Source organism: Lagopus muta, chromosome 5, assembly GCF_023343835.1.
Source record: "Lagopus muta isolate bLagMut1 chromosome 5, bLagMut1 primary, whole genome shotgun sequence".
NCBI lineage: Eukaryota > Metazoa > Chordata > Aves > Galliformes > Phasianidae > Lagopus > Lagopus muta.
In genome coordinates this window covers 5556386-5576039 of record NC_064437.1, presented here as the reverse complement: position 1 = coordinate 5576039, position 19654 = coordinate 5556386, and the positions used below count along the sequence as shown (strand labels likewise).

Genomic DNA, 19654 nt, shown 5'->3' with positions numbered 1-19654 from the left:
CTGCTCTGCTATTTCTAAGTGTCAGATTGCTGCAGTCACATTTCACGAGAAAGTTTAAAACAAATCCACAAACATTCTACTGCAGGCCCAAAGTAGATCTCAGCTGTTCAATCAAAAACACAGTTACACATCCAAAGAGAACTCCAAGAGAAAGCTTTACACAAATGCACAAACTCTGCATACCTTTTATTAGCAGCTTCCTTAGTTTTAAATGAGACAGGAAAAGCACCTATCTGTAACCCAGTTAGGAAACTGAAAACTGTAGTAACACCACATATTAAGAGGAAGTGTAAGCAAATGAAAGTAGTTAAGATTAAAAAGCAGAGAGATATAAGATTAAATAGCACTCATGCAATTTCCTGAGGCTTGAATATTTTGTAATAAGAAATGTTAAGAGTTTCACATAAAATTTTGACTTTTAAGAGCCAGAGCAATAATGTTGTGTTTAGGGATAAATTTTGTTCTTTAACACTGAAATGATGTAGCAAATTAACATCAACCTGAACTGCTGTCACGTATTCAGTATCAATCAAATCATCCATCTCAACAAATTGCCAAGTAAACCAAGTCACAAAATTTTATCATTTAAAAGGAAAAGGAGACCACTACTAAAATACGACAGCCTAAAAAAATCCTTCGTCCTCTGCCAGCCACTGGGCATCTTTACAGCAGAGAGGGAAATGGGGGCAGGGAAAGGAGTGCCTCCAAAAAGAATAACACATTTGGAAACAAAACACTGGAACACATTGAATCAGTGCTGAGGTGGCATCTCTGCAGAAACCTGGAAGGCATCTCTTATTCACAAGCTCAGGCTCATACCAATTGCCCCACCTGGCATGAAAAGAGAATTTTCTCCCAGGCAGGCTGGCAACAAAAACAGTTTTTCACCTGCATCTGCAAAGTGGGGTAGATTCACCTGTTGAAAACATTTCAGCATATTTCATGTATTTAATATTTTGGTGTTAGGGACTCAATATCCCTTCCCTGCTCCTCCCATCCCCCCCCCCCCCCCCGAATGGACAGTGCCCATTTTACTCCTCTAAATCCACCTCAATGCTTGGCACTCCATTGAAAAATAATCTGGCTGAAATACAACAGCTTGAGGTAAGGGAATGTATCGTCTGACCTCAAATTCTAGAAGGTGGTTAAGCCTGCACACACCTACAACAACCAAATTTTAAAATGTTGAAAATTGGCTTACATTTTTCTACTATAGAATTCATTCTAGGCAGAGAAAATGAAGGAACAAGATTGTTTCACTTTCATTTCTTCTGTTTCCTTGTTCTCTCAGATTAGCAATAGAAAATTCTGCATTTGAATTGCAAAAAAACAGGGTAACACTTCCAAACAGGAAAGGAAAAAAAGAAAAAAAGAAAAAAAAAAACAAAACAAGTTTCAAGAAGATCTTTCTACCCATCTGCCCTTTTGTTTCTTCTTCAGCTTTCCAGCTGTAGTCAACTACTTTTAAAATCACCCATCTTGGGTCAGATTTCGCCATGGCTTATGCAAAGGCCAAGTGGAATCGTGAGCTCTTCTACTCTGAGTTGTGACAGAATGCTCTTTTGCAAAGCATTTCTGTTTGAACCATTTTGTTAGCAGTCAAATGAAAGACTCTCAGTTCCTTACGCACTCGTTCTGTGCTTTGCCGTCACAGTCTCAGCTGCAGCCTGCTTAGCAGGTGGAGGCGTGCTGCAGCTCAAGGAGCACACGCTGATGGTTCCTAGCTGTCCCCCATGAGGAAACAAAACTTTCTCCCGCCTTCCCCTCAGTTGAGACTGCTCCTCAACTGAGACATCATTTTTCCAAGATAACATGCAGAAATTCAGCAACCTTTTGGCATTATGTTAAATGTGTTCTAAAATTTGCTCCCAACTGACTCAAATGTCCAAAGATGTCTACAAGAGTGTAGAAGAGCATCTAAAGGGAAAATGAACAGTCTCTTGTGGTCTTGTTTTTTTTTTTCCTCAGGGACAACTAGATTAAACATATATAGAGAAAGTACTGTAAACATAACTGTTATCACCTTCGTTCTGTAAAGTATTCCCTCCTTGAGATAGAGAGCCCTGACATTTTTATCTGAAAGCTGTCTTTATCTGCCTCATTATGATTGTCCACAAGCTGAAATCTTCCCAGCCAGCCTCACGACATACAGGGGTGATTAACCTCAGCCTCCCAACACAGTCCAGCTGAACCTCCAACACAAATAAAGTGAAATTCAACAAACAAAGGCTGCAGCCAGGGACAGAAACAAAAGGACAGGCTGTCTCACACGCTCTGCTCATATTGCAGCACAGGTGATGTCTCCTCCTGCAGACAGTGCCAATGTCCTAGTGAGAAGGGAAGGGGGGAATGAGTCTTCTATACACTGGTTATAGCTTCAGGCCCCTTTTTCCACTTGAAAACTCACACATATCATTCCCCTGTTCTGTTAAGAAGAAAAATCACATGCTTATATTTGTTTTGGGATAAAGTAGACATAACTGTTATCAATCCCTGGTGTTTTTCCAAACTACTTAGAACTAAAACTATCAGAAGATTACTGACCACTAAAGCGCCTCAGGCTCCACCAGCAATAAACCCACAGGTATTCTTAGTAACAAACATGTAAGTGCTATCTACGCAGTCTCAGAGCCTCCAGTCTCTAGAAGCTGCAGGATTCAAGCTTGTAAGCAGAGTTCTTCCAAAATCTATCCAGAAGGAAGGCAGGGCAGTACACATAACATTAAACATAACACAGACACAGCAGTACTTTAGCTCTGGGCCTAGGGAAGATGAGCACGAAGCTCTGATGTTAATGTTACCATGAAGGATTAGAAACTTCTAAGAAGGACTCCTTAGATAAGCAAGCTTACATATAGAACTGTAGTGAGCTTGTGTCTGAATTAGACAAGTGCCCATGAATAACTGAACTAACGGGAAATGCTTTGCTTTATACAAAACAGTGCTGATGTTTGTAGGTATAAATACCCCACAACCAAATCCTTAAATAAGCAGAATATGTAAGACAGGAAATCCAGACATGATGTGCCTGTTACCAGCCAGCTCCTCTTCACATTGACACCCACTGTCTTTCCTACAGCAAGATGTGGCTCACTGCAAAGGTAAGAAAGAGGCATGCCAACAACAGCAGATGCCAAGTACTTCTTTCTGAACCTATCACTGCCACCAACTCCCATCCCTAACTCAGGAAAGCCCTCCTCTCAGTCCCACTAGCTGTGCAGTCGAGCTGGACTCTCTCTCCTTCCTTTTATATTTCACATAAAGACTTTGAAAGCCTCAATATGTTTGGATTCTGACTTCAATTTTACTGCAATAATTGTTTTAACTTTTGAAAAACACTAGAGCTCCACAATCAGCTGAAGCACTGAAGCCAAAAGAGGGGTGCCACCTGCCTCAAACATTGCTCTGTGCTGTAAGGTACATTCTGTAACCAGATCAGGAAACTGAACCAATTCAGCTCTCACTTTTGAAAACAAACACATTTGTACCAACACTGGGTAGGAGGCTGGAAAAAAAGCAAAACAGTACAGCACTACATATGTGTAAAGCCTTTCAGAGGCTCGAGTCGCTTCTGAAGGCCTGAACCGATCACGAAGCTGGCTTAGACTGTAGCTACATGTTCAAATCCAGTCTATCCACCTTGTTCATAAAACTCCATTTGTGCTAAATAAAAATACAACCTTACGTATTTTCAGCATAGAAGTTTATCTGGTTCTTGCATTTAATGACACTGATCCTTTCACCCAACTTCTAATCCTTTAGGACATTCTTTGAACTGCTTCACACCAGTTGCAAACTGGTTCACAAACTAATTCACTAATGCAAAAGGATTTGCTACCTGTATCCCTCTCACTGCTTTCCTGGTAACCCGTGCTTTCACTCCTGAAAGAAATATGCTGAAAACCATGACTTGAGAAAAGCTGTCAAGTATGCATTCATATAGTGAGCACACTGACTGAGTAGTAACTGTTTCTAACACAAAATCAATTCCAGAATTCCGTCAAGTTTTGCAGACACCAAAAACTGAAATTCAAAAGTTACATCTTGCCAGCAGTGTTGCCTTTACACAACAGAAGTAAAAATTATATGTTATCTAGTAACATCTGACTCCTTTTTTTCCCAAGGATTTACTAAAGTATCAGATCTGAGATCCAGTTCATACAGCTACGTATATGTTTATATATGCATCACTGCTCAAAAGTAAAATTGAATACCATAAGCCTTATTACTAAATTTAGTTAATAGGTTTTTAGTACTTCAAAGCTAAAAGAATTATTGATCTATCACTTACATACAATTAAACAACTTATGATTATATCGTATGTTGTTTGATAATGTGCCAAAAGCACCAGAAGCATTGATTCCCCTGGATGGTTTCCATTCTGTAATCAACCTGATAAGCAAAATGCAGGACCTTCCTTTCTACAAGGTTTTGGAACAAGTCAGTATCAGTAATACATTATTAAGGTGGAAACAATAATGAAATAAAGCTAATTAAGAAGAAACACTTTGTGAAATTTAGGAGCAAGCATTACAACTAGCTATACTCTCAGGTAGGAAAAATTTTGAACAGCCTTATGGCATCGATGTGAACACACAACTAAAACTGTTACTGTGACAAGCAGATCCACCAGAAATGTAAGAAGAGCTCCCTTGGGACACCTTGCTTTCAGACGGAACACAGGGAAATCCTTCTCCCCATTCTCCCCATAGCAGCACTTCCCTCCACAGCAAGGGCCAGGTAAATGCCCTGCATTGTGCAGGTGCCCTGTGGCATCCGGCTGTTTTTCTTCCTGTGCTCGCCAAGTACAAGACAAAAGCCCCAGCTGTCTTCTATGCAAGAAGAGAGAACAGAAGGAACTTTCCTATCTCTCCCCACATATCTTCTGGGAATATATTCCCACACAGATCTGATGGGAAACTAATTTCATCTTAAAAAATAAATAAAAAAATTAAGAAGCAATTATCACAGAAGTGAAATAGAAAAAGATAAGAAAGCTCACTACACTAACAATGTTTGAAAAGCAGACTTCTCACTCCTAATATAGCTTCTTCTGCCAGATGCTGTAATTAAGTCACATTTCCATGGCCGAGTTGCTTTTCTTGTCACGGAAATAATTATGTCATAACCATCAGGGGTCAGACGATGCATAAGCACCTACTCAAACCGGGAGCACTTATCAAACAAAAACAGAACACGCATCTCCTATTTTCAAACAAACACAACAACTCTTAAACCCAGGCTACCGTTCAGGAAACAAAGTAATGTGCAGATAGCATGAAAAACAGAAACAATTAATAGATTCTTACGCAGATGCCACTACCGCCTTAGCACCCCAGTCCCTCCCTAGAACCTAAGCCTGGATCTGATTATATTGTTTCTCTGCGTGTAACCAGCTCGTCCTCCTTTGACAGACCTAGAAACAACTTTAAAAGCCAGAAAGCCTCAGGTAATGTGACACATTCAGCCAACTGGCAAACTGCAACCTACTGCAAAAGCCCGAGAGTCGCTTACGTATTTGTACACGAGATAAGCCAACAAAAGAGCCCTAACAGAGGTAGAGGGATCTGTGTGCATCGTTTCAGGCACACCACCGCGTACAGAAAGCAGAACCTCCGGTTTAGGCGAGTAACCGCAGGCAGGGGCACAGCTGGCGAGCACGGCCTGCCTCCCCCACCCCCCCCACCCCCCCCCCCAGCATGTATTTAATCCTAGCCGAGAACAACAACAACCTGCACGCACCCAGCTCCAGGCGGGATACGGCCCCAGCTCCCCGCGACAACCCCGACGCCGCGCCCGGTGACCCCGACCCCGCCACCAGCACCCCGCGGGCCGCCCAGTGCCGGGCGCTGCGTGCCGTGCAGGGTGCCGAGGCCCCGCCGAGCCCCCCAGGCCCGCTTACCCCCGCCGCGCACGGGGGGAACGGGCAGAGCGCGCCCAGCTCCTCCTCGGAGGGACGTCCCCGGAGCCGGCGGCTGCCCCCGGAGCCCGGTACCTGGCTGCGGCCCTAGGGGTGCCGGGGCTGCGCCCCCGCCATGCCCGGCTCCGGCTGCTGGAGGCCCCGACGCCAGCGCCTCAGTCCGGCCCGGCCGCCATGTCAGCCGCGCGGTGCATTGTGGGACGCGGGCGGGCGGGGAGCGCCGGGCCGGCGGGCGGTGGGCACGGGCCGGTGCGTGCCAGCCCTGCTCGGGATCGCTCGGCCGGGGTTGAAGCCTCGCTTCCCGCTCTGCGGCTGTTCCCGCACGCTACGGCAGCAGAGGGGAGTGAGGGAAGCAAGTGCTCCATTTTTTTCCACTAGCCTACCCCCATTTTTTTTTTTTTTTCCCCATTTTCTCTTTTTTTTCCCGTGCCGGGAGGGAACGCCCGCCCCCTCCCCGCGCAGACCTGCGGGGTTTAACGGCTGGTAGAGGTGTGCGAGAAACGTTTAGATTGGTGCTGAGGGACGTGTTTTAGTGAGGAAATAGCGGTGGTAGGCGGTCTTGTAGGTTGACTATGTGATCTCGGAGGTCTTTTCCAACCTTGCTGATTCTATGATGCACTGTGGCCCTTTGAGGATCTGCTCCTCTCCACAGCCTGGGCCTCAAAGCCGTCCTTCCCCGTTCCCCTGCTCTGCTCGCTGATACTTGGTGGAGGAATGCAAGTTCCACATAAAGCTCAACCTCTGCAGGCCTTTCCCATCGCTGAGATGCTGGGGGAAAGGGGACCCCAGCTCCCTGGCCTTGGCTACGAAGCTATCTCTGGCCACAGCAAGGGACAGTACCTTGGCCAGCATGTCTGCTGGCACTTGGGCAGGTCTCAAGAGAGAAGGGCTGGCCTGCTGGGCTCTTGGCAGTGCTGCAGGGTGACCTAAAGGAATTGGCAAGTGTTTGAATAAAGCAAATATTTCAAGGACCCAGTGCAGTGCTATCTCTCTCGGCAGTGAAACGCCTTATTGGCACTGCCTAACCCTGGGTAAGGAGGCCTGTCCTGAAAAACAAGAGGTATAAGAGAGTGTTGTTGAACTATGGAAGAGGTTAAAAGGAAATTATTAAAAATAAATAATAGTGTTGAAAACACTAGCTTAGTCTGTAGGCAAATGAAAATTGCAAAATGTGTAATTCTGGATGCTAGGAATACTGGCAAGATGTACCTTTGAAATGTATTGTTAATTCACTGGAATCCTTAGAGCTAATCTGCTTTTTCCTAGTTCACTTCAAGCTCAAATTTTACGAAATGAAGAATGGGTACCTCTGTTTTGCTTCTGGGAGGTTGTGCAGAGCAGACCCTTAGGAACATGAGCCTAATCCAGTCAGCAGTGAGAAAAATTGCAGTGCTGCAGTGCTGTCTGATGGCAGCTGAGGTCAGCTGGGTGGTGGCTTCAAATCAGCCCTATTAGACAAAGATATTGATTAGGTTTGAAGTCAAAAAGTAAATTGTAGAAATAACTAAATTTAACTTGCTGGTGGATGCAGTGCTCCTAAATCAATATTTAGACATGCTACTGAGCAAACAGGCACCAGTTTGCAAAACTGACTGGCATTTTTCCTACTAGCTGAACTTTATTAGAATATATCAGATTCTTCCAACAATTTAGTTCAAATAGCTGGATAGACTTGAATGGAAAACATTAGTGCAATTTTACCATGAAAACTTGATCATTACAGAACCAAGTCACTGTGTGTATTTGGAAACAGTTCTGCATCCTCTGCAGAATTTTATTGCAGGGAATAGTAAAGAAACGTGGCAGTAAAAGAGGAAGTTGAATTTCACTGCCAGCTGGCCATCATTTAAAGAAATTACAATTCAGTGCCACTGATCAAAACCCTTCAGATTCTGGCTGAGATTGTAAGAGAAAATGTAACTTGGAAAACAAGTGAATTTTGCATAGAAAACAGACAGTAAAGATGAGGCTGGAGGAAGCAGATTTTATAGAGTCCCTTTCCAGAGCAAAACCTTGCTTGTACCGTGATGCCTTATTTGTTGTCCCATACCTAAACTACTATATAGTTATATCTAAAATAATGAAAAAGTATACTGAACGTTTCTTTTTGTTTTTCTGGAAAACAAAACAAAACAACTTAAGTTATTTTCGTTGTTGAAATGATTTTTTTAAACTGTTTTTAGAATTAATTAGTTTTAATTTCTTTATTTAAAAGCATAAAGCATTTTAAAGCCCTGATCTGCACCTTCAGCTGTCTCAGAGATTCTCTAAAGCTCCTGAGGTGATTTGGTTCTAAAGTGAGGAAATTGCACTTGGTTCATGGTCAGTGCTACAGGTAGGAAAATACACAGAAATACAGAACTTACCTGTGAAGATGAGAACTTCAGATTCTCAGCACAATGTATTTTCCCTATGGACAGCATGATGAAAGACTTTTCATCCATGTAGAACATTACATGATTTCTTGATACTGGATGTCTGCTTAAGCTGAAATACAGAAAAGCATGCAAAATTTGAACTGGTTAAATAATCTCATTAAATCTTTCATCTAACCAAGGTTTTTTTTCCCCTTACAGTAATGCCACTTATGTTTGGACCACCTAACCAAATTTAATCAAGATGTCAAAGATCTACCAAAAAATCTACGCAGTTAAAAAAAAAAAAAACCAAAAAAACAAAAAAAAACAAAAAAACAAAACCAACACAGATTCCAAAATGTGATTTGCTCTTCAAAAGATGGATTTCCAATATGCCTTGGATGTACTAAATTGTTTTCTGTAAATCTCTACATTGTGCTTTTCTTTGCCAAGAAATAGCAGAGTCAGGCATGGAGGAACAGTTTTTTGGTCCAAGAAGAAATCAATGACCATCAAATGCCTTCTTATGGTTGTTACTTTACATATACAAATTCTTTTCCCTCAGCAGACATCATAGAAAATGTTAGAAATTGGTATTTTTTCTTGTAGACAACCCAAGAGTGGCATCTGTACATTAATCCTTAGGCATTGGTGTGGCTCTAAGAACCTGAAAGCTTTGGTAACACGTCCAGTTCTTAATGCTTCTTAAAAGCTCCTTGGTAATGTTCTACCTCCTACATCATCCTGTCAGTCACTGCAAACCAAGTCCTCACAGAGAAGTTCCTGAAGGTCTCCTGAGCAGTGCTCCACTTCACATGGTACTATGCATGGCATATTTGTAATTCTCAATTTCTGCTGACTGTATGCCATGACTCTTGCTCTGAGCACTTGTATCAGTAACCACTAGCAACCAAGCCACTGATATCCTTTGACATTACACCAGTTACTAGATGCTTATAGTTAGTATACTAAAAAAAAAAAATAAATGCTCTTGCAAGTCCATCAGAAAAAATCACAGAACTCCCTTATTTTCCTAGGACATAGTTAAAGAAAATCTGTACATCTGACATTCCACAGATGCATACCATCTTGCTATTCTCGGGCCAAAGAACTAGCACTTCAGTTCAGGCTGTACCCATAAAAGGCCTCACTTGACACATCACTACGGCAAGGAGACACTCTCTTTTCGTATTTGGCTGCTCCATAAATACCTGCCCATGAGGTCTTGCATAGACACAGACTCTGTTAAATTATGGTTGAATTAGATGACCCTAGTGGTGCTTTCCAACCTTAAGGATTTTATGATTCTGTGCTCTTTGCAATATCCAGACTGTTGCAAAAGTTTCGTTTGCAGCAGTCTCTTCTTTCCGGCAGGGCTTTGCTTTTGTGGCAAGTGTTTGCAGCTGGGTCGTGCAGCATGCTAGATCCTGAGGGCAGTGTGGAGCACAAGCCTTCCTCTTCCTTCCCTAAAGTTTTTCTCATTCCTCTAGCCATGCTCCTTGCAATTACAGCACTCCTGCTCTTAGCATTTTCCACCACTCAGCAGAAAGAGACTGATTTTTACACTTTTAAAGTTGTAAATATCAGGGGCAAACTAGTATCTCTGGAGAAATACAGGGGCTCGGTAAGTGCACGCTCCTCGCATGTCTGTGGAAACCGAAGGGGGGAGGGAGAGGTTGGACTTCAACCCGATGCATGCAGATAGATTTGCATTTGCAACTCTTGAACTGGAATGTTGCCCGTGCTTGCTTTGATATCGCTCCGTAGGTCTTTGCACTCTTTAAATAAAGCATTTGCAGGTCTCACCTCTGTGTGTCAGAGTGTTCCTTCTGCACGCTGCTCCCTGCATACGTGGCAAGCAGGGTTTGCCTGCATGCCTGTCCTTTGTGCAGCAGGATGAATTGCACTGGATGGCAGCTATTAAACTTAAAGCACGTTATCTTTGTACATATTACTTTTGGAACTTATTTCTGCCTTTTAACTGCATGAGTTTTAGTAAATTTTTTTTTTCCTGGATTCCATTCTTTTAAAGCTCTGCATTAAAAAAAAAAAAAACAAAAACTAATCAGTGGTTAATGGAGTTAACAAATTTCACCATAATAAGTAATACAGTGGTAAAAGGTGAATGATTTATTGACAGTTATTTTTGTGTAAGAGCATGGTGAAAATGCAGCACATCACGCTACATTCTACTTGTTGATTTTAGGATAACAACAAGATGAGCAAGAAAACATTTTTTATGATGTCTTTAAATTTCATTTAAATGTTACGTTAATGAGTTCTGGGCAGAGCTTACCAGTTTAAAAACAATTGTCCTGTATGTAATCTGATTGTTTTTCAGCCATTTGACAATCTGAGATGCTTAGTCTCAGTAAGAGTAAAGAGAGGTTAGAATAAGAAAAGGGGCATAAAGTTCTTGCAGATAGATTCAGAAATTAGAGAAAACAAAACAACACAAAGCCCACAGCCTCCACCCTTAGCACTCAAGAGGTGCATCTTATGTGATGCTACCAAAAAAGGCAGGCACTGCTTTCACTTTCACTCTTAGCTTCAGCTCTGTTCCCACTATCCTTTTCACCCTCCTCAGTTACTTCACTCAGGTTATTGTGCCCACTGGTCCACAGTGGTGAGTCACTAAAACATTTGCAGGAAGACAAGAGAGGGCCCATAGAAAGAGGAATATACTTTCCTGAACAGCTGAGTAAAGAGAAATACTGGTGGATTTAAACCAAATGAGAGGCATTAAACTTTAGCTGGTCAAAGTCCTCCTCCGTTCACAATTTGGTTAGAAGACAGAGCAGAACTGGTCAAATGCACACTCAAATATCTGTCTCGGAAAAAGCAAAACATGCAGTCTATGCAATATTTGCTTTGTTTATAAAGAGTTCCTTCCAAAGTCTCTGTCAATAAAACCTGTCACAAGGCCATGTTTTTTCTACACATCATCTACTAATCTGTCTGAATAAGCAAATACCACCTGTAGCTTTACTTCAGAGCCAGAATCTACATAGAAAGGAGTAAAGGGGTGAAACTGGAGGCACTCTTTCCAGCCACCCTGCTGAGTTCTGTGGCTGTTTGCCCCCACCCTAGCATGTTGCTGAGCCTGCTCTGGTATCTCATGGCTGCACTAGGATTAGTGCGTGCATCTCTATCTCCACTGGTGCTATGACAGCACACCGTCCTCGAGGAGTAACAGGCTTTCTAAGGGGGAGATCTTGAGCCACACCTTGAAAAAGATTAGCACCATCAGCGGTGTTCCTCCTTGATCTCTGCTAAGCCTTATGGAAGAACGCATTCTAAAACAGGTGATGACCAGCTTCTATGTGGAGCAAAAGATTGGCATTCAGAGATCCGATCAGTATTCATTTCAACTGCTCTTTGTGAATGCACATGCAGAATTTTAAATTACTTTATAATAATGAGCCATTCCACTTTCTGCCATTGTGTCATCAGAGTTCAGTATCAAGGAAACAAAGGTTAAACACTTATTTCTTAGAATAAACCTTCTTAAATCTAGATAAGTAATATTAACATAAGGTTTATCATAATATTTTGAAGCAATTAAAAGAGCACAAGTAATATATCAGTGCTATGTATGTGCTGCTGGTAATTTAAAGTGAGTGTGGCACTAGTTAGCCTTTGGAACAAGTCTGCTAATTGCTGAACCAGCTTTTAACAGCATTAAGCTTTCTGGCAGACATAGAGGAAGCATTTCTTCAGCTCAGTCATTCAGCTAATTTATTTAAATAATTATGTAATTTGTAGTCTAGAAGCTAACCAAGAATTGAAAAAAAATCAGGTTTCCAAAGGAGACCAAAAAAAGTCTGTAAATCCTAAAAACACAAGAGCCATGCTGAGTAGAAATAAACAGTGCAATTCATGACTTGCAGGTTCTTCAGTAACTCATTATTAATCTAAATTATGTATTCAGATCATAGGGATAATTGCTCTTACCAAGAAAAAAAAGCGAGGCTGATTGATATTAATTCAACTTCCATTCCATTCAAGTGCATCTTGATACAAATTAGAAGTACCATTGATCATATAGTAAATAAGAAAGGTACTACTTACAATTCTGAAATACTCTTTTTTCCTGATGTAAATATGTACAGATATAACCTGTCCTCCACTTGAATAAAAATATTAAAAAGAGATGATGGAAGATTTTTCTTCCTGTGGGGATATAAGAAATACCATTTGCAGAATGCTAGAAGTTTACGTATGTGCTACAGATTTGGTCTGGTACTACACCTACCTGAAAGCAGAGGAGGAGAGCAATACTACAACTGAAAAAAAGTACCACAAGTGCAGTAGATCAAAAAGTTGGTTGTTTTACTCCACTGCATGAGAAGGTGATCATGCTATGCTTTGTCCAGGCTACCATCTACTCCATCTACTTTAAACATGAGGAATAGTGATGATCAGTTGAAAAGAACCAATGGGATGCAGATAAGATTTGTTTTACCAGAACACCTGTTTTAATAAAGTTTATATTTTAAATTATCATCTCTATCAGACGGGCTCTAAGTATGAAGCAGTATTCTTTCCAAAAATACATCTGTCTGGGAGTTAGAAAGCTCACATCAGCTGTTCCCTGCTGTATTTATACTCATCCAGATGTTGGTACAACAGTACCAACCTGTCTGCCTTCCTGCCTACCACACAATACATACAGTGTGCTGGGGTGCAGTATAGCACTGCTAGGACAGTTCTTTGGGAATCCTGAAGCAAAGGTACTATAATCTTCTAAAGCACTAGGCACTGTACAACGTACAGCATTATTTTATTGTGGAAAGCAATGCCAGGCACCTTGCATCATAGCTCTCTGCAGTCTGAGAATGCAGTATTATGGAACATGTATAAGTACTGGATATTGATACTTAATTACTGTACAAATAATTGCTATAATAATTGCTACTTTAATCCATGAAGGTAACAATTGAGTCAGTTTAATTTAACATTTGTAGCTGATCTTTTCATCAGCCAGATAGGGACAGTTAAGAACATAAGCATCTACCATTTCTGATAAAAGAAAGAAATACTTTAAAGGTGATAGCAGATTCTTAAATCTCTAGGGTACACTGTGTAAACATCAAGTAAACCAAGATCTGAATTTGCAGTGTTGAATAGATGAGTTCACTACTGGAATGCATAGGTTTCCTAAGGAAAGGATAATATTAAAAGACAACAGTTTATATAGAATTCAGATTAAATTGGTTTTGAAAGGTTCAGTTGAATTGTTGGCATTGCACACTAGGTGGTGTGCTTGACTTGCACTCTCAGAGCCTAAGGTGGGAGAAAAGTCACAGAGAGTATTGAGTTTAATTTAAATCATTAATAGTCGTCAAAGTACAATCTCTTAATGAGAACAAGAACAGCTGTTATTTATTAAAAGTAAACAAAAAATACAAGTTACCACATTTTGATCACTTGTGGTACCAGACAGAAACACTTATGAGATAGCTAGGTAAAGGCTTTTAAATAATCATTCTATTCAGAATACAATTTATGACAAGAATGCATCATGAAATCATTGTGTCTTCTCAAAAACAAAAAAGGAGAGGGGAGGAGAGGGAATGGGAAACAGAGAGGAGAGAAAATCCTTAATTATATGGCATATATTTAAATTTTCAAGTAGAGATCTTAAATGTAGTTTGAATGACTGCGGTGCTTTGAAACTTAGCTAGATGGCTCCAGATAGTATTTCATGTGCAAGTTTAGAGGGATTGCTCAGTATTTTGTTGACACACTACAACACAAAGATTGCATCAGCTTCTACTTTAGAAGATTACCTTTCTGTTTTCCAGGGAAAACAAATAGGGCTGCTCAGAAAACACTTGAAATATAGCCACATACCTACACAAGGCAGAAAATGCACAACATGTTGATGTTTAACATAAGAAATTATAAACGCCAACTTACCTTAGCTTTCTCTTTACTGCTTCCTGCACCTACAGGAACTTCACCCTATCATTCCATATCTTACCCAGATTATGAGCTTTTACCTGAGAATTTGGGTTTGAGACTAAATGTTATTAGTAGTCCTGTATTTTTCATGTATATATATATATATTTTACTTTTTTTGCTGTGTATTTGCTGTGTAACTTGGATCAGGTCAATTAACACGTCCAGGCTTCAGGTTCCCCTTTTGCTGCTCTGGGCCCTTCAGCACTGCTGTCTCACACTGACAGTAATGAAGCCAACATGCCAGCTTCCATGAAGCTTCCTAACTATTGCAGGAAGATTGATGTGAATAGCTGCTGTTGTTGTAGCAATACTGGGGAACATACTGGCCATGATGACTGAACTTTTTTTTTTTTTTTTTCAATTTAAAATGAAGCACCAACTTCTAGGCTGATGTATCATCTGTAGAAACCCACTGGATTCAGTGTAAACTAGGTGGTATAATGTTTGCATTGGCTGATTACTCTTAAAGAATGGTTTGAAAAAAGAATATAATGTAGTTATATGTAAAGAAACCTCACCGTAAGCTGCATACTGCTACTTTTATTAATAAAATCATACTGTATCTAAAAGGACTGCAATATTCAGCTTTATTCTACTCTTGAGAAAACTCTAAAATGGGCACATTCTTCACTGCTTTGGATCTGTAATTGGGGCAGTAACCTTCATATTTCATATGTTGCCATTCTGTCATAAATGAGTAGACAATCTAGAAATTGCATGCATGCATTTATCACTGCCAGCACATCTACACTGGCAGTGATAAATGGATCAGCCAGCTCTGAGTACTAAATTCTTTACAAGAAAAGATGTTGCACAACAGATGCTGTACAACAGATAAACGGACAATCGATAACAACCATTAATGTTGCAGATTTCTTTCAGGCAACTGAGTATTGCTCAGCTGAATGGTCACTTCTTAAGAATGCTTAGAAACTATCCAAAATGCAGAGCAAAGCAGCTCTCCATAACTGGAAATTAAGATTACTTAATAGTTTGTTGATTATCTTCACAGTTGCCCAGTGGTAATTCATAAGAGAAATACATATTTTAAATCTTGCTGTAGTAAACAAGACTTAATGCAGTTTCAAACATGAGTGTTCAGTCACAGTTCTGCAGAAAATCTCGTTTTTTGAAACTGAGCTGCATCCCAGCCTGTTTGTTGGAAAAATGACATGTGCAGCATTTTTTAATCTCTCATCCTCTTCTTCTTCAGGTGTCATTAGTTGTCAACGTTGCAAGTGAATGTGGGTTTACAGATAGTCACTACAAGGCCTTACAACAGTTACAGAAAGACCTCGGCCCATATCATTTCAATGTGCTGGCATTCCCATGCAATCAGTTTGGGCAGCAAGAACCAGACACCAACAAAGAAATAGAGAGTTTTGCACGAAAGACTTACGGTGCCTCCTTTCCTATGTTCAGCAAAGTTGCAGTCAGTGGAGCTGGTGCAATTCCTGCCTTCAAATACTTAATTGGTGAGTAATCTGGAACAGCAATGGGTTGTTTCCCCAGTGTAGAATTCCTGACACAGGATACTGTCTGATTAAAAAGAATACCTATGACTGAGCACACAGCACCACAGCACAGAATAGTCAGAAGTCAGAAGTCACTGAGTCCACCCTCCCGCACAAGGCAGGACTTCTATGTCACTACAGCAGGTTTGTCTAGCCTTTAAAAAATATTTCAAGGGATGAAGAACTCTACAATAACAAATGCGCAGTAAGAGCTAGTCACTTCTTCTGTCTTGAAATATTCTCCTACATGCATGCAACACCTGATCTTCATTTTTCCACTTTGTAATCTTTTAAGTGGTTCTCCTGTGATACAGCTGCTGCAGGTTGGATTTAAAGATTCATCTAATGATCTTTAGGATAAGCAGAAGCAAAGTGCCTACATGATTTACTTCTTCACCAAAAAGTGAAACCAGCCACCAAGAGTTAATCTTGAATACTTGCTTCCTCATTTCTTACCAAACATTGCAACAGCCATACTGTACTGTTCTTCCAGTTGTGATCTGCATTATAGCTAAATGCTACTTGAAGAGGCTTTGTTCATTCTTGGCAGACAGCTTACAAAATACACTGTGAAACAGAATATTCTCTATCAAGACACTTTTTCATTCACTGAATGAACACTCTAAAATACCAGTTAAATGCCAGACTTAAATGACAGCCTTTATCTAATGCTAAAGAAATTACTTCCAGGAATTACCTATAATAAAGACCAAGATGACACAGTATCACAAGCTGCCAAGCTGCCAAGAACCATGCCACTTTTTATTCTCTCCGACACCACAATGTTCTCCCATACATCGCCAAATTTAAGGGAGTTCCACTACTATTTTTGGCTACCTAAAGCAATCCTCCCCCCAGGTAGCTCTTTCTGCTAGAAAAAAATTCCCTTTAATTCTCTTCATGCTCTTCCATTTCTGTTTTTCCCTTTGAGGTTGTCACTACCGATGTGTCCATGAAACTTGCATTCCTTCCCTGTTTGCCCACACACAAAGGGAAGCTGCTGGAGTCACTATGTTTGTTGCAGCTTAACAACCAGTCAACCACGTAGGCCTGTCTGTATATTGAGAATACTCTGAAATATCTTTGGATCCCATATGAGAATTTTGTCTATTGTATAATCAGTGGAAAAAGATGCTAATTTGTCTGTAGGGTCTGTACTTGTGCCTTTAGTGTAATGAGACTCCTTGTCTTACTCAAAATTGCAAACATTTTGTTAGTTATGTAAAAGACCGTAAAGGCTAAAAATACCACTGCCGTGAAATGAATACGTAGTCATGGAGTGAGAGAGTAGTATATGAGAATTAGCAGGAAACCTTTACCTTGTTACTTCTTCACACAGCATTTCTTGAAACATTCTTCTGAAGCATATAATACCAGGTGTTTGTGGAGGAAAAATTCTGGATAAGCAAACAACTTGTCGCTCCCAGTGCAGTTAGATTTTTTTTTAATATCCAAAATTCAGTCTTCAACTGTTTTAAACTATCCTTAGAGTAACATACACATGTCTCTCTCATGACTACAGTCCTTTCTTCTGTCTCAAGCTTGACTGTGCTTCCATCATTTGCCAGGGGACTAATGTCTAGTTAAATCTCCCTGTCAGACATCATTTTAACATTCACTCTGAACACCCTCTTTTTGATTTGACATTCCTCCTTCCTTTGGTAATCATCAGATTGGTACTAATAAGAACTGAAGAACTGGTTAACATGACTTTCTTTCATTTTTCCTTTTTTTTCCCCCCCTTCCTGTAGATTCTACAGGAGAAGAACCAACCTGGAACTTCTGGAAATACTTGGTAGACCCCAATGGGAAAGTAGTAAAGGCCTGGGACTCTACTGTCTCTGTCGAAGAAATAAGACCTCATGTTACAGAACTTGTGAGGAAAATCATCCTGAAGAAAAAAGATGAATTATGACTTTCAAAATCACAGCAGGTCAATTACATCTTTATTGAGAATTAGGAATGCGCTCTGTCTTTTCACATTCCAAAAGAGAGAATATGCAGAAGAGAAAACATGACCAGTTGAATTGATATTCACCACCTTCAGAATGCAAAAACCAGAAATTTAAAATTTAATTACTTTTTTATTTCATTTTTGCTATCCCCAGATATATTCTATTTGGCCCTTCCAAGAAAGAAGGTTGCATCAGCAACTTTTTAATTCCCAATTCAAATTACTGCTAGTTTGTAACACTACACAAAGCCAGTTAACATACCTCTAGCAAACAGGATCAGAGTAACAAGAATTTCCCAGCTGGAATATTTCTCACATCTAAAATTCTGTTGTCATATTTTGATCACTATCTAAATGAAAAAGAATAAAAAGTGTGTGAGTGATTTAAGGTATGTGTTAGGAAGAGGACAAAAAACAGATACGTCTCGTCCAAACCAACTTCATTGTATGTTTTTCTAATTATGAAGGTCAAATATTTCACTGGAAGGTCAGTTGTCAAGGGCCTGAGGAAAACATATCCATGAAACTTAAAAGAAACAGAATACAAAGCCTCTGTAAAAACTCTTCAAAAGCTGTAAGATCTCAGCATTTTTTCATCCAATAAGGATTATCAGATAACATAAAAAGCCATCGGAACATCTGGAGGATGAGAGCCTATCTGGGATGGCTGTTGCTTTCTTTTAGCAGCACTGTGGCTTAGAAGACTTACTCTTACCTCCTATAATTGATTCTAAGTTTATTTTGGAATTTATAACACCATCTGATTTGGCTGCATGTACAAACACTAAAGAATTAACATTTTCCTATGAAGCACATTCTCCAAACATTTGACTGTTGCATAATGCTATATTATTCAATGTTGCAAATGTTTAGTTGTACCCTTGTTTCAAAGGTAGCACTCAGGCACCTATTCAAACTTCACACTGCAGAGGTTATTAGTGCATACTAAAATAATAACAATAATAATTACAGCCCATTGTTCTTTGACAGAAATCCACTGAAAATCTTGTCAGCAAGAACTCTTTTCATCAATAAAAACAAAATGTACAGGTCCCTTGCTTTTAAACTCAGGAAGAAGCCAGTCTTGTCCAACGGCAGTATTATTGACAATTGAAAGCCTTTTTGGTGCTTTGTAATGCTTTTTAAAGTAGCAAAAACAGTATTTGTCCATGCAGTTGTCAGGGCTCGAGTACATAAATAAGCCTTAAATGCTCTGGCCATGGTACGAAGTTATAATGGCATGATGAGCTGGAATAGCTCTTCAGCATGCAAACAGTCTTCAGCTGAAATCAAAGGCAGGCATTATGGCATGCACTGGCTTGCAGAAAAAAAAAAAGGGGAAATGGAGTACTGAAGAACTACTGGAAATAAAAGAATTGATCTCAGAGTCCATTACAACCCCATGCTTTAACAGCTGCTCACTTCTGAGGTCTTGGACACATGACATAGCCTGGCCTAAGGAAGAAAAGAGCTGGAGATGTTTTAGGGTTTGAAGAATGGCCCTGAGGGACAGAGATTGTACTGTACAAAGCAAGCTGAATTTCCCTGAAAGAATGAAAAACCCCAGGTGTGGGGGTTTTAATTTTTAGTTGGGGGTGGTAGGAAAAAAAAAAAGATGTGAGAAAATAAAAGGAAGAAGTAATAGAAGTACAAAAGAAAAAAAAAAAAAGAGATCACATAAGAGAAGGGGAAAAGAAATGAAAAGACAGTTTGTAATCAAAGACTCTTTGGGATAAATAGAGGATGGAAACGTTCAGTTATATTGAAACTAATGAGCATACTCCAAGCTGTATCAGCTAATTCTCTCTTGGAGCATAGCTTCAGAACAGGAAATTGCTGCAAGTGGCAGTGAACATGTCTCTATTTTCCTCTGATGGAGAGGAAAGTGGATGCCACCATCCATTCAGTCATTCAGTCTATGCTTACATCAATCACTCAGG

At 40.3% G+C, this 19654-nt stretch overlaps 2 protein-coding genes and 1 long non-coding RNA gene across 10 annotated transcripts in view; 1 reads left to right on the top strand and 2 right to left on the bottom strand.

Moving 5' to 3' along the window:
* TUT4 (terminal uridylyl transferase 4) overlaps positions 1–6109 on the bottom strand; it is a 44234-nt gene extending 38125 nt beyond the window's left edge. For 5 of the 7 annotated variants that reach the window (XR_007377426.1, XM_048946904.1, XM_048946901.1 and 2 more), the window contains exon 1: positions 5904–6109. The gene's annotated coding sequence lies outside the window, so the exon portion shown is untranslated. The remainder of the gene's footprint in view (positions 1–5903) is intronic. The other 2 variants (XM_048946902.1, XM_048946906.1) reach the window with 1 other exon arrangement.
* A 3530-nt stretch (positions 6110–9639) lies between these two features.
* On the top strand, positions 9640–17983 carry GPX7 (glutathione peroxidase 7). Its single transcript, XM_048946919.1, has 3 exons — positions 9640–9902; positions 15460–15721; positions 17512–17983. The coding sequence occupies exons 1-3, from the start codon at positions 9696–9698 to the stop codon at positions 17673–17675; spliced, it is 633 nt and encodes a 210-aa protein (XP_048802876.1). The 5' UTR covers positions 9640–9695; the 3' UTR covers positions 17676–17983.
* LOC125694150 (uncharacterized) lies at positions 9909–18075 on the bottom strand. Of its 2 annotated transcripts, none has more exons than XR_007377427.1 (6): positions 17977–18075; positions 17534–17601; positions 16217–16327; positions 15646–15785; positions 12350–12451; positions 9909–10312 (listed from the first exon to the last, which is right to left on the bottom strand). It is a non-coding gene; the product is annotated as an uncharacterized LOC125694150 (long non-coding RNA). The 2 variants fall into 2 exon arrangements; XR_007377428.1 differs by lacking the exon at positions 9909–10312 and adding an exon at positions 11479–11597.
* Between the last annotated feature and the right edge of the window lie 1579 nt (positions 18076–19654).